Source organism: Drosophila gunungcola, assembly GCF_025200985.1.
Source record: "Drosophila gunungcola strain Sukarami chromosome 2R unlocalized genomic scaffold, Dgunungcola_SK_2 000006F, whole genome shotgun sequence".
Classification (NCBI taxonomy): domain Eukaryota; kingdom Metazoa; phylum Arthropoda; class Insecta; order Diptera; family Drosophilidae; genus Drosophila; species Drosophila gunungcola.
The window spans coordinates 2,946,613-2,961,496 of record NW_026453168.1 but is presented as its reverse complement, the minus strand read 5'-3'; the positions used below and the strand labels follow the sequence as shown (position 1 = coordinate 2,961,496).

Sequence of the window (14,884 nt, the reverse complement as noted above, 5' to 3'; positions counted from 1 at the left end):
ATAACATCGGTTAAATAGGTACCCACCCAAAGTATTTTTTATACAAAATATTTTGGATAAAACATTGTTTTGGTTTTGAAAAATTAAAACATTTTCAAAATGTATCCAAAATTGAAATGTTAATAAATTAAATAAATCTTATGCTTTGATGCACTCAAAACTAATTTTGATATTTTGAAAAGGGTTAAGTACACTAAATAATGTTGCCATTCTCTTCGGTTTTAATATGAAAGCTTATGGATATAGTAGTTTTTACCCAGGTGCACCATTTAAAAATTTGCAAAATAGATGATTTGATTAAAAATCTAAAAAAGAATTGAGTTACACAATACGAAGGCTCAACTCCAAGTAATAGTCACATTTAAAAAAGTTTATCACAATACACTTTAACACACTAAACAAACACATTTCCAAGCCTTTTTATATTATTTTTGCATTTAAAATTTTATTATTTTATTTTGCAAAAGTAAACTAACTATAGATATAGATATCTGAGATTTTATTTTCCATTCTTGGGGCTGCTAACCGTTTTTACCTCAGTGTGGTGATTAATGTAATATAAGGACTAAGGCGCACATTAAATTAAAAACCCGATTAAAAATTGTTTACCATATTCTATTTTAGGACACTAAAGACAGTATTTTTATATTACAATAAGAGTGTTTTTTGAGAACGAATTGTATCACCTTATCTGGGCATAGTAAGGCTATCTATATATCTGAGCGTACTATTCCGAACCCAGAATTCATTCTTGGGTTTGGCTGCCGTTTTGCAGCTCAGTGTGTGGTCGCTGCGATAAGGTGGTTATCTCACGCCAAGTCAACAGACGCCGCCACATGCCGCCGCTCCATATCTATTTGGGCCTAAAACTTTCTGCGCCATGACGCGAATGCCACGACCACGACGGGACCCAGATAGCAAAAAGCAGAGGAGTTGCGCTCTGCCGCTTGCTGGTGGCTATCAGCCATTGTTATCGCTGTCTGGGCCCGTGAATCACGGGCGGAGCAACCTTCGCACCACCTTCGCTACGTCCAGTGGCAAATCTGCAGAGCCAGCGCCAACGCCAACCACCAGCCCCAACCCATCGACATCCACCCATCGTAATCCGACCGCCTGCACGGGCCGCCAAGTGGGGTCCCCAGGGCTTACGTAAAGACAACATGACATCAGGGACTTTGATAAGCCCTTGCGATAGGTGGACGTAGACGTGGACGTGGACGTGTACGTGAACGTGAACTCATTGCCATTTCCAGTTTCATTTCCAGTTCGTAGCTCCCAGTCACCCAGCCAGATGCGGAATCATGATTTATAAATAGATAGGGTGCCATATATATAGTATACAATCAGCCCACTAAACACTAAAGTACAGTTGCGCATGGCGAGGTCAGTTCAAACGGAATCTTCCAAAGTTCGGCCTTGATGAAGGACCCCAAAGGCGCAACCTAATTTTTATATTTTTGCCAATGCAAAATGAAGTCCCCCCCCAAAGAATATGAGTAAAACAAAAATCCGGATTTTCTTGCTGCCAGTGTGAACTTTGTATGGCGCGAGCGGCTGTCGTCGATAAGCCCCTCATTGTCTGTCCGTCTCCTCCGGATTGCCCTCGATCCATACCATGATGCATGAAATCCGCCTCCCTCGGACATTCCCAAAGTCCAGAAGCTCCGCGCTGATAAGGCATCTACATAGCATGCCAAAAGGAATAGAATGCCAGCGAACACTTGCGAATTTCCGTTTTGGGGAGCCGGAGCGTGTGCGCTTATTAATTTTCCGTGGTCCGAATCTCGGCGTAAATAATAACAAATCCATCCTACTCGGCGGCGGATCCGGATCGATCCGGATTGCGGGTGTGCAGTCCACCGGGCGGGATGATGTTCAATATTTCTATCAATTAAACAACACTCGACCGATAACCGCCGGGGTCTGGATGGCTGGCAAAGGTGGCCTGGTGGTGCGATAAGCCCAAGCCTGCCGTATTGGATCGTATGGGATCGCGCATCCAAACCGGTCCAATTTGACCGGTGGGCGTGCACTCCAGCCAGGGGGTTTATCGCCAAGATGCATATGTATGTGCAGTCGCCGCATTTGGGAAGGACTTGGTCCAGTCCAAGTCCAGTCTGCTTATCGCAGCGGTGGAACCCACTGGGAGCTGATATGACTATGATGGCCGCAGAAGGCTTATTACTTTGTTGCCCCAACCAGACGACAGACTTCCAAAGTCCATGTACCGCCATGGCCAGCCAGTCATCACACCGAGTGGGGACATGCAACTGCGGCATGGAATCGCATGCATCACCAACCTATTCGTTTATTACAGATGATGGCTGCTCGAATTCAAACGACTGGGATCTATTATTATTTATATGCCGCTTATCGCCAGACAGTGTGATATGGCCGAAGAGGAAAAGTTATTAGGCAACTGGGGGAACCGAAAAAAAAACGACAAACAATAATAATAAAACAAAAAAAAAAGCATTCCAGACATTCGTGGGAGCCCACGGAGCGCAGACCTTCCGGCAGTGGCTCTATTTTTATACCCGTTCAATGGGTGTTGCTATTTAGGAGCGATATGCAATTGTTTCTGTTATTACTAAGCTGATACGCCTGACAATATCTCGTCTAGACTGGGCATTATTATGAAAGGTGAATTTTTTTTTTAATGGTATTTTTTTTTATTTTCAGTTTGTATTTGTATTTTTTTTTTTTCGACTTTAGCGGAAAAGTTTCAATGGCACATCGATGCGGTGTAATCCAACAACAATTACACAACGCCGCTGGGGGCTTTTTCATTATATATGACTGGCATTCTTGGCGGGGGTAATTGAGGCACCTTATCACCAAATTTAGATTTACGATTGTCGGGCAGGAAGTGAAGCCAACATTCAGTCTGAGAAGGCCAAAAGATATTTTCGAGGTAAAAACATCTTCAGCAAATTTGTATTAACTAAATGTCGGGACTTGTTTATGGGGCAATTTTTGAAAAACTGCTTACCCAGTGCTGAAATGACTTTCAATTTTTTGATCTCAAAATCATTCAATTTAAGACTATCAGGCAGGAAATGACTTGAACTTTTAACATTAAATATTTGGTTTTACCTAAAATGGCAGAGTCGGACTTTTCAGCTTATGTTCTTAAGCCGAAATAATATTTCATATACCCTTGCAGCTAAAGAAAAAAATAAATGCTAAGCAATAAAATTTGGATTTTTATGTGTATCTATTTTAAACCATTGAAGACATGAGGGGTTTTTTTTAAATGAACGTTGTCCGAATTTTATAAAATTAAAAGCGTTATTTAGAATTATTAAAGAATTAATATATCTCAAAGAACGACAAAAAAATTGTAAAATTGAGAAGTAATCATTTTTATATTTATGTTTTTTAATTCCGTTTGTTTCCATAGGAGCTATATGATATAGTCGACCGATTGCAAGCAAGTTAAAGACGTAATTGTGAAATATGAAACAATTACTTTCATCTTGGAGAAGTAAAAAAAAAACGAATTAAAGAACGAAGTTATAGTTTTATTTCTTTTTTTCTCGAGTGTCCCTATGAGAGCTATATAATACATTAGGCCCGTTTCGACCTGCAACAGAAAATTAGTCTTCTTGCTAAGTTTAAGAAAAACTTAGGTACTGTTTGAATATAAACGAACGGACGGACATGGCTTAATCGAATCGTCTGGTGATTATGATCAAGAATCTATATACTTTACAGGGTCGGAAATGTGCGCTTCACTGCGTTGCAAGTTTTGACGGAAATTATAATACCCTCTGTAAGAGTATAAAAGGATAAGCATGGCGCCAAATTTATTATATTAAACGATTGGTAAATAAATTCAAAACCATCTTTCTAAAACCTAAAACCAAAGTTTTTTATTTTGCTTAGGAATGACTTTGGCGTACAAGTCATTTTTGCAAATGTAGTTCAATATTTTATATACATAAATACAATGAATATGCACCCTCTTACGTCTTGAAATGCTCAATAGATGCTTTTTCTGAAAATCATCCCATTTTCCAATCCTTTTTTAATTAAATTAATAAATTAAGACACTCAAACGCCGAGGCTGGCACACTATACAAAGTGGGACAAACCGATCAAGATAATCATGATTTTCGAACAGAAATCAGTAATGTAGTGGGTTGGAGTACTAGAAAACATATGGGCACAATTCACTTTCAAAAGGGCACCGAATTCAAAGGATTGCCTGCTAATCATCACATAAACAACCAGGCACCTTGCGAATATTAATTCCGTGATTTCCCACCCATCAAGCGATCGGTGATGCCGAACTGACCTTCACGTCATCGGCCAGTGGGTCCGCATGAATAGCATGCGGGCGGCATGCGATCACTCCCACAACGGGTGACCTCTCCTTACATTTAGCACTCTACTATCGCGACACAATTGATAAGACGGTCTGGTCTGTAAACTTACTTAGGGCCATCAATTTATTAAACGTACAAAATCGTTTCAGCGTTACGTTTATAAAGTTCGCGCTCACTCGGCCGCCGCCTGACGTCTGAGCGGAGATCGGGAGTCGGAGATCGCAGATCCCAGATAGCACGGTGGAGTTGTGTCCGTGGGGTAGCCGCCGGTCCCCGAAATAGATGGTGACCCCCACGCGGTGCCATGTCATCGGTCCCAAGGGCCCTGTGTGCAGACGTGAACCAGAAATAAGTATGATATGTGGCTGTGGTTTTAAATTTACACTACACACTCAGGCAAAGTGCTCCAGATGGTCGTGCATGTAGGTGACTAGCGATTTCTCAAACAGCGGGCCCACCAGTCGGTCCAGTTTGAGGTTCAGGCTCACATAGAACTGCCGGCCATAGCGTTTGCTCAATTTGGCCGCCAGCACAGAGGAATCAGTTTGGCCATGTCCGCCCAGTATTGTGGAGGATATGGGCTCACTGGTGGCGGGATTACGCGAGGGCATGGCCACCGCCAGCTCCTCGAAAGCCTCCGATTCCTTGGGATTCACAATCAGCATGGTGCTGCCCAGCATTTTGAGGGCGCGCACTGTAAATTGCGATGGTCCCGCTTCCAAGTGGGCGCAGTGTGAGGTAAAAAGGTCAGATTCCTTTGCCGGCACAAGATCTCCATTTACACCGTCCATTATTTCTAGTTATAAATATTTTAACAGGGAAAATGTATAAACAAAACAATGAAATGCAGATTTCGACTTAAGGCTCCAGTGTTGGTAAGCTAGATAAAAACTACCAGGGCTTCCCTACTTTAAGAAAAATCGATAGGCAGCTGCAAAAGCCCCATTGGCGCCAAATTTAAATTCATACCACATTCAAAAATCAATAAAAAGATCTTCATTTCGCCGTTCGCAGTGTTGGTTGCATTTTATTAAGGCTCTATATAATGGGGGCGAATTTTTAATGTTTACGTTTGTTGAGTTAAAATACATATATACGATATTTTGTTCACAATTACATTCAGATTTTGTTTCGCTCCCTTCGGCGCGCGTCGATTGGTTTTTGTTTTATATAATGTTTACGTTGTTGTCGTTTTGATTTGACCTACTTAATTAAATACACAATCGGGAAATCGGCGAGAGAGTACCAAAATAAAGGCAGACAATTGAAATCAGAGATATTCGATTTAAAGATCAGTTCCGGTTGTTATATATAAAAAAAAAATATAGATGAAATTCACTAATATTTAGTTACGTTCGTATGCTTGAAATGTCAATGGTAATTTACTAATTTCGCTTGCGGTTATGTTGTATGGATTAAATATCATTTATGTTTGCGTCTATTGCGTTTTATTTATTGATAGTTGGTTGTTAAAGTTCTTTGAATTTGTTGAATATCAAATAATTTTGATTAATTTCTTTTTTTTTTTCGTTTTTTCTACTATAATTTGACTAAGATTTGCAACCGCGATTTCAAACTTCCATCCTGCTGGTATTTGTTATTTCTTGTGTTTTTTTTTGTTTTGTTTCTGTGTTAGTTTTGTTCTTTTTCATCATGTAATCATTATCGATTTGTGAATAAATATTGAAAGTGATAAACATATAGCGTTGTTATGCGGGACTGATGCTGCTTAATCCTCATCGTCCTCAGATTCGGCCTCCTGCAGCCAAGTCAACCAGGCGTTTACTTGGAACAAAGCAGATCCTTTGCCTGGATATTTGTCGGAAATCTCCTCCTTCCACAAAACGAATGCTTCCTCCTCGATAATTTCAGATTCGTAAAGATATTTGAACCAACGGCACAGCATACCTAATGCAAACGACAAAAAAATCAATATGAGTAACCTTAAAAGGAATAGGAAAATAGAAAATATGCGTTCTTACCCTTGGGAAAATTCTCATTGTAGCAGAAGGACTGCAGGGCGTAGAGGGCCATCAACTGCAGCTCGTTCTGTCCCAGGAAGGTCTGCAACATCTGGCTGTAGTTCTCCAGCAACTGCTGCTCCTTCTGGGTCACCGACTTCTCCGGGTGCTCCTTGGGGTCCAGGCCGGCCGCCAGCGTCGTCTCCTTGGTCACGTACTTGACCACCACGGTCATGAGAGCTTGGATGAAGCCCGGGTCCTTGTAGTACTTGTTGTCCACATTGGCCTTGATCCACTTGTAGAAGTTGTTGGGATTGGGATCGCTTTGCAGCTGCTTCAGCATCTCGGCCTGAACCTTCAGCAGCGGGTAGAGGAACGACAGCTGACGGTCCTCAAGTATGGCAGCCAGTCGCTCTTTGTTGCGGTCCGCCTCCGGCAGGCTGTTAATCAGATCCACCTTACTCGCCCGGAACTTCTCCTCCAGCGCATCCTTACCGATGACCTTGACCAGCTGCTGCAGCACGAGCAGGAACAGCGGATAGTGCTGTCCGTTGTCCGTGAAGTTGGCGATGTCGTTCAGCTTCAGCAGAGCCGGCTCGCACACTGACTTGGCCAGAACACTGGCCACGAGGGACGCAATGCGGGGATTCAGCGCCTCACGCTCGTTCATCTTGTTGACCAACTGCTTGAAAACCTCGACCACAATGTTCGACTTGATATTAGACTGTTTGCGCAATGTCTGCAGGAGTCGCACGACACGTTCCAGGTAGACATCGTTTACGCGGTCCAACACATCCATCAGCAGGTTGATGCACACATCCTTCAGCGACTTCTCTGGTAGCTTAAGCTCAAGGAATTCATTAACAAGCTCGTTGAAGCGATCTGAAGTGCCCGCAGGTGTGGCGGCATCTTCCTTTGCCTCGGAGTCCTCAGCTTGAGCAGACTCCGTTTCCGCTGCCTTGGCCTCATCATCATCCTTCAGCTCAGAAAGAGCCTTCGTCTCCTCCTGCTCCTCCTCTTCGTAGAAGAACTTGTCCTTGAAGAACTGGGTGGCCTTCTTGGACAGCTCCTCCTTGTTGGGACCCTTGTCCTTCTTCTGCTGCTTGGCCGACCCATTACCAGCGACCGGAGTGCTTGGCCTCTCCACTGAGCCATTCTTGGCCAAATCTTTGCCGTCATGCGAGCCCTTCCTGCCCGCCGGGCCATCCATCTGCTCGCTCAACTTCTCCGCTCCCGATCCAAAGTTTGGCGACGAAGAGGTCGCCTTCAGGCCCCTGTCGTGCTGCACTCCCAGCAGTGTACGGTTGTCGGCGTACTCAGCGGATGGGGTCGACGAGGGACGTGTTGGATTCATCAGATGGGAGGTTGGCGTGCCCAGCATCGGATAGTGCGAATTCGACAGCTGGCCCTGATCCTTGCCCTGCGATCCGCCTTGGTTGTTGCTGCCGCTGTTGTTGGGCGGTGTGGACATGGGCAGCGTGGCTGGGAACTTCTGGTTCTGGGAGGCCGCTCGGAAAAGCAAGGAGTTGGCTGCCGGGCGCATCTGCAAGTTCTCCACCGCATCCTGGTTCGTGGTGATCAAGTTGCGTTTGAACCTCGGTGCCAACTCCTTACTACCCAGCAGCTGATTGCCCCCATACTGTCCATCATTGCGATCTCTGTCGCGATCATTGTTGCGACGCGAGTCGTCTCTGTCCCGGTTGTTGGAGGAGCCTCCTCCTCCGCCGCCGTTTCCGCCTCCATTCTGGTTGTGCTTGTTGTAGCGATTGCCATAGTTGGCTGGGCCGCCGCCTCCTTGGTCGCGATCCCGATTGCGATCGCCACGATTGTTGTACTGGCGGTTGTCGCGATCTCGGTCACGATTGCTGGTAGCAAACCTAAAACATAACAAATTTCATTAAATCAGGGGTTTTTGATTCTTAAATGCAATTGTTGAGTACTGAGCCCTTTAACATATATTATTTTCGGCTACCTTTTCGTTAACTATTTTATGATTATTGGTTTAAACTTTAAGGCAAACCATTCCTTAATTAGTAAAATAAAAGTACTTACGGCGAGACAATCGGAGAAGCTCCCGTGACACTCAGTCCGCTAAACATGTCATTGTAGCCGCCAGGCTGGATATTCAAATGGAACCTATTCATCCAGCTGTCCGAGTCGCGATCGTTGTTGCGCATGTCCCGGTTGCGATTGGGGAACGGGGTGCGAATGATCGAGTCGTCGTCCGAGCGTATTTGCTTTATGGGGACGGGGCCTTCAGTGGTGCCCAGCTTGCGCGGCACCCAATGGTTCTGGCGCAGCTCGATGACGTCCTTTAGCATGAAGCGTATCCTCGGTGGATATTCAGATGACTTTGACCGACGTTCAAGCGTCTCGAAGTACTGGTTCATCAGCTCTTTGCCCTGTTCTGAATCCAGATTCTTGCCGCAAGTCTTGAGCAGCTGAGCCAGGCATTCCATGTCCTCGCACATTTCCTGCGCACCGGCCGTACGCTTCTTCTTCTTGACCAAGAGCTCCATGATGCACTGATGCAGCACGGTCTTCGACAGCATGTCGAGCTTGTTGAGCTCGCCGATGAACTTGACGTTGCCGAGCATGCGCTGTTTGGCCAAATGGCGGCGCTCCTCCTCGTCGGCCTCATTTTCGGGCGGCGGACGGTTGTCGTTTTCGTCACGTTTTAGTCGGTTGTTGAACTTGTCGCGACAGACGGCGATCAGCAGGCGCAGAAAGGTGCACGAATTGTTCGGTTCCTTATCAAATGAAGGGGCTTCCTCGGACAGTCGCTTGCAGAGCTGCGCGTACATAGACGAGTACTTCGGCTCGTCCAAGGCCTTGTCGAAGATCAGCAATATCACGCCGTTCAGAATAACAATCGAGTTGAGGTCTAGCTTCAGCAGCTCATCGCTCAGCTCTTGGAACTTCTCGGGCGTTAGCTTGTTCAGGATACCCCTCACGCGCCGGAACACGGCGTCGTTCTTCTCGCTCTGGGTAAGTCCATGCTGCGGGCGCAGCGAAGGTGGTATCCAGCGTCCGGTGATCGGTGGCGGAGTGCTTGCCTTGTTCGCCTGCGATCGCTCCTGCTGCTGCTGGTGCTGCTGTTGCTGGGAATGCGGAGCTGCACCTCCTGCTGCCGCTGATGAGTTTAGAGAAATGTTCGAAGAGTTGGAAGTGGAGCCAGAAATCTGAGCAGACGCATTTCCGTTGCGAAGCGACGTTGGCGTGCGACTGGCCGGTGCTCCGTAACGATCCGCCTCCGACCTGCCGTAGCTGCGAGGTCCTCCGCTCGCTCCTGCCCCCGATCCGCCTCCGTTACGCTCTAGGCTGTTGGTGTTGGTGTAGCGCTGGTGCGACGGTGAGTCCTCGTAGTTATCGCGATAGTTGCTGCTGTATCCACCACTCACGCCTCCATCGTTGCCACCGCGCGATTGCCCGTACGACGACTTGCTGTTAGTTGAGCTCGCTGCAGATCCGTTGTAGCCGGATGAGGAGTTGGAATTGCTGTTACCGTTGCCGTTCCCGTTGCCGCTGCCGTAACGTGACTGTGGGCCGTTGCTTCCATTGCCGTTTTCGTAGTTGCGGGCGGAGCGATAATTGCTGCCACCGCCGCTACCACCAGAGCCGCCGCCGCCGACTGCTCCCGATCCTCCTCCAACGGAGTTCGAGTTTAGTGATCGATTGTAGCTGCCATCGGAGTTGGAGTGATAGTTGTTGCGACTACCACGATGCGATCCGCCTTGCTGGTCCTGCTGGTATCTGCCGGAGGAGCCGCCGTTGTAGCTATCGGAGCTGCCGCTTAAGCCTTGACCCAAAATGTCACTATTCTTTGGATAGTAACGCGACGACGACGAGTCACCCTGGTAAGATCGTCGAGGTCTTGGGCTCACCTCACTGTCGTGTTGGCGAATTTTGGCGGAATTCTTGCTATAGCCAGTGGAAAAGTGTCCGGTTGGTCCACCAGATGATCGGCTGCCGTTCCTGCCGCCCTCGCTGTTGCCGCCACTTATGGCCGGAGATCCTCCTCCGTTGCCTCCGGCGCCGCCGCCGCTCTTGAAGCCTGAGCCGTTAGAGCCGCCCTTGCGGTAATTGCCGCCGCCCTGCGGATTCGATCCCGACGATGGCGAGGAACCCTTATCGATCTTCACCAGGTTCTTGAGGTTGTTGAACGTATCGGTAGCTGTGGTGATCGGCAGGAGATTGGGACTGGTGTTCAGCAGGGTTTTGCCGACCGTGGGTGTCGGTGGGGTTTGGCCACCGCAGCTGACGCCGATAACGCCGCCGCCTCCGCCACCACCGCGATTGGTTGGCTGCTCGTAATTGCGCTCGATCTCGCTGGGATTGGCCGTTATTACCAGTCGTAAATCGCTGCCGCCGCCGATGCTCGCCGTATCACCGGTGCTGGTGCCTCCCTCAATGGTGATCGCTTTACCGCCCCGGAACTGATCTATGATGACGCCTGCCTGATGCCCGTTGGATAGGTCCCAACGCTGCGGACTGTCGTCGTAAGAGTGCAAAAGGGGAGCGGCGTCGTACGTTGATAGAGGAATGGTGGATGCTTTTCTGGATCGACTCGGGGGCGAAATGGGTACGTGCGTGGGTTGCACGGAGTGGGTTCCTCTTGGCGTCTTGATTGGTTTCCCCGCTGAATGGGGATCTGGATCTGGTGCGGTGATCCTGGTCTGGTCGGTTCTAATGATCCTTGGGGACACTCAACGAAACGCACACAAATCTAACAAACACACGCGTACGCACACAGAGACAAAGGGTGTGGATGGTTTGATATTCCGTAGATAGTTGAGATGATATTGTTGCTTCCGGTCGGAGTCCTGGAGTCCGAGTGTCTGGTTTACTCCTGGTTGTAAGTGACAAGTCCTGCGTGGTAACACCTGGGATTGGTCTCTCCGTTTCGGTTACGTCACACTGGGTATTGCCTTACGTTTTCGCGGGAAATCCTGCAGAGAAATCGGTATAAACGGGATAGACCAGGCCACCGTTGCAAGTTAATAAAGAAGAGAAAAGAATAGAAAAAGACTAAATATACAGAGTACACGAAAAAATCTAGGACCAGACGAATCAACTATATTACGTACAATTGTGACAACAATACAAAATAATGCTGATGTGCCAGCGGGATTTAATCGGCTTTAAATAACAAAACACAAATGATTGTTTTTGTTTACACTCGATTTTACTGCAAACAACAATAACAATCACAGCACCTGCCAAGCAAACTGGAAAATATGCATTTAATGGAAATAACCTCGAGGAGCACCTTCAAGTTTATTCCACTCTCTGTCCCACTCTCTCCCGCCAATTGCCGCATTCTCCCCACTTAAATGTGTGTGTGTGTGAGGCATTGCCAGCTGGACACAAAGTTCTGGGAAGATTCTAATTAATCACAGGCTTAGTCAATGCCAGCTAGCTTCAACTAAGCAGTTGCTAACGTTATTTTTTTGCCAAGTTACTTTCGCCTGATTGACTCATTTGTTATTGCCTGCACTTCTTTGTTCTCGCTTTCTTTGTTTGACGCGCGTTCTCCCCACAAGCACAAGCGAACATACTAAAAAGAACTAGAACCTGCGTCTGTGTGTCAGTGTCCTTTCTTTGTGTTGGGGTTTATGGCCTCAGCTTTGGGGATCTCCATCTCTCCCTCTTTCCAGTCCGTAAGCTATCCCGCTCACACACGATGCTGGTCTTCTGCGCCATGGAATTAAAGTCTCTTGACCCCGGGAAACAACCAGAGTCGCAGCAAGAGGGGGATGGAAAGCTGATTAGCTGAGTCACGTCTATTACGCTTAATTGATTGGCGATAGGACGAGGTATCGTCTAAATTTCTCCAGTTTGCATGTAGCGTCAACCACCCTGCAGTGCCTTTGCGCGCGTAGGGTACATACATATTTTTGAGCCTGCAATAATGTCTTCGGTGAAAAGCCAAACTAAACACCCCCAATGCGAAAACCCACCCTCTACTGCAGCGAGGCGTCGACCCCGACCCAAGGAAATAACCCCTCCCCTCGGTACCCAGACCCAGTTGTGGATGATTTTGACCTCAATTCGAGCGTTCGGCTCTCGTGTACAAGTGTTTGTCGCTGTCTGCATATTTAACTGGCTAAGTGGCACACCCACATTGAAAATGAATTTTTTTGGGGGCTCCAAGAGCAAATATCTTTAACAAAACCCATGGATGGGCAAATCAATTTCTCAGATAGTGACGAAATCAAGGCGAACAAAGTGCACCCACACAAACAGAAGTTCGCGTGTGTGCGAGAGATCAGAGAGCAAATAAAAGGCACACGCCAAAGATGAAGCTGTGAAATTGGAATAAACTCCAACGCAAGGGGTGGCAGCCACCAGGGGGAAGGGGGTTCGCTACAGATAACTCGAACAGCCACAACGTCAACAGCATTTGAGATTTTCCGTGTGCCGCCGCCATTTTGTGGCATAAATAGGTGTACCTACACATACTCATGCGGGCGAAACTTTCTTTGTGTGTTTTTTTCGGAGTGAATCATTTGAGTTGGCCTTTGTTTGCTGCGATTTCGCCTATTAATTCTTCAAAATATTGAGCTTGCCAGAGTGACGAAGGCATCTATTGGGGTTTCGCACTTTTATTGATTTCACATCTTGACTTTTCGCCGTGAAAAAACGAGGACGTGCATACAGACACACACTTATACACACACAATCTAATCGGTTTTCTCTCGCACATCGTGGAAAATTTTAAGTCTAAAAACTTAGAACCACACTTGAAACTGGGCAGGCCTTGCGTTTTCCGTCTAACGTTAACTAACAACAGTCGCGCAGCCTACTTTTTAAATAATTTTTACTAACCTTTCCTTGAGTAATTTCGTATGGCGAATCACGCAAAGGTTTCCACGATAGAGGTGGCGAAACGTCGATATAAAACCTAGAGGTGGAGAAACATCGATGCCAGCATTGATGATTTCCAAAATATCGGTGCTTATGATGTTTGGCATGGCTCATCGATGTTATCCCATCTCCAAAGATATTTTCTTAAAAAAATTTTAATTCTGTTTAAATTCTTAATTCCATCATAAAACGTAAAGAATAATTTTTTTAATAAAATTGACAAAATTATATTAAAGGAAACCCTAAAAAGTGAAAAGCGTCTTTGCTAACTGCGGAGTAAATCTTTGCTACATTCGGTGTGAGTCCTCGCTACGTGCGGATTAAGACTCCGCTAAATAATAAATGTTTACTTAAAAGTTATCGAATCAGTTCGATAACGCAACAGTGTTGAAAAAGATGGTACAAAGAAGGAGAGTTGTGAAACGTTTTTTGCCCGCCGAACATGAATTTGGTTTCAAATATCACTTCACTGATTTTGTTCGGCAATGTTGTTAGTGTTCGTACATCTATTAAAACAATTGAAATTGAATTATATATGTCAATATAAAATACATGTAATCTATCAATCTTTTTAAAGGGCTTAAATCAATTATTAAGTATAACTTGTGTACATTTCTGTTATAAGTTAACTCGAAAAGGAAAACATATATTGGTCTTCCGTTTATAAAATATTTTATGTCGAGTATCTGCAATTAGTTAGTGAATTCTCAATGCTTAGGCAGTATTTACATTATCATTTATTTTCGTACTACCCTTCCTTCTTCAACATTTTAAGAAAATGTATAAATTTTAGGTATCTTTGACTCGATCGGTTTCATTACAAAAACAATTTGTTTTATTTAATTTGAATTAATTCCTGAAACATTAATGAAGGATATAATTTAATGGTCTTCATTTACCTTTATAAGTTGCATAATTGAAATGACTGATCATTAATGACCAGTGACAGATATAGTTTAAATATTCCGCCCAGCAACAACATAATCACCCGTGCCCTTGGCCGCACTATCGCCTCGTTTGATAAATGTATTTCCCTGGGATTATCAACGCAGTCATCTAGCACAACCCTTTGCCCCAACTCTTTACTCGTTTTCCACACACACACACACACACATACACACACTCGCAGGATAACCATGAAGAACTGGGAAACCGAAGGGAAGAACAATTTAATTAGTGATGACATGTTGCCATTTAATTTTCTTGTAAAAAGCGTAATTAAAAATGTTCGGCTCGCAGCTGGAGCTGTTGAAAGCGTTAAGCGTCAAGGTGGAAGGATAAAACAAAGGTAAAGGATAGGTAAACAAACCCGGAACGATCATATATCGGTAGGTCGGCGATAAATCATATTGCGACTGCCTCCGGCGCATATTAGGCCCTCCTAAACGATGAGATAATCTATGGTCGCAGCGACAACAAAATGCGGCCACCGGCAATAAATTTGGAAAATACAAAACATTCTGACAATTTTCCGTGGCCGTGTGTGTGTTTCTGTGTGTGTGTTTCTGTGTGTGTGAGTGTCGTCGGGTCGGTTTGTTTGAGACTGTGCTACTGTGAGACTATCCTGGCTGCACACATCCAGGACAAAGGCCACAGGACACAGCAGTCACGTCAACACTTTCAACTCTTTGGGCTGCCTTTTGTTTCGCCCTTCGTCGTATCCTTTCGGCAATAAAAATTCCGTTTGCTATTTATCTTGATTGTCCCCAAGTCGCCATCGCTATC

The 14,884-nt window shown here is 45.6% G+C and overlaps 2 protein-coding genes across 2 annotated transcripts; both read right to left on the bottom strand.

Annotated features, from left to right (window-relative positions):
- Positions 1–4,427: 4,427 nt before the first annotated feature.
- LOC128255172 (uncharacterized) lies at positions 4,428–5,273 on the bottom strand. The gene is made up of 2 exons (XM_052984718.1): positions 4,724–5,273; positions 4,428–4,656 (listed from the first exon to the last, which is right to left on the bottom strand). The coding sequence occupies exon 1, from the start codon at positions 5,120–5,122 to the stop codon at positions 4,724–4,726; it is 399 nt and encodes a 132-aa protein (XP_052840678.1). The 5' UTR covers positions 5,123–5,273; the 3' UTR covers positions 4,428–4,656.
- A 57-nt stretch (positions 5,274–5,330) lies between these two features.
- On the bottom strand, positions 5,331–14,529 carry LOC128254971 (uncharacterized). The gene is made up of 4 exons (XM_052984367.1): positions 14,469–14,529; positions 8,345–10,997; positions 6,314–8,169; positions 5,331–6,239 (listed from the first exon to the last, which is right to left on the bottom strand). Exons 1-4 carry the CDS (start codon positions 14,527–14,529, stop codon positions 6,061–6,063), a joined length of 4,749 nt encoding a protein of 1,582 aa, XP_052840327.1. The 3' UTR covers positions 5,331–6,060.
- Positions 14,530–14,884: the final 355 nt, after the last annotated feature.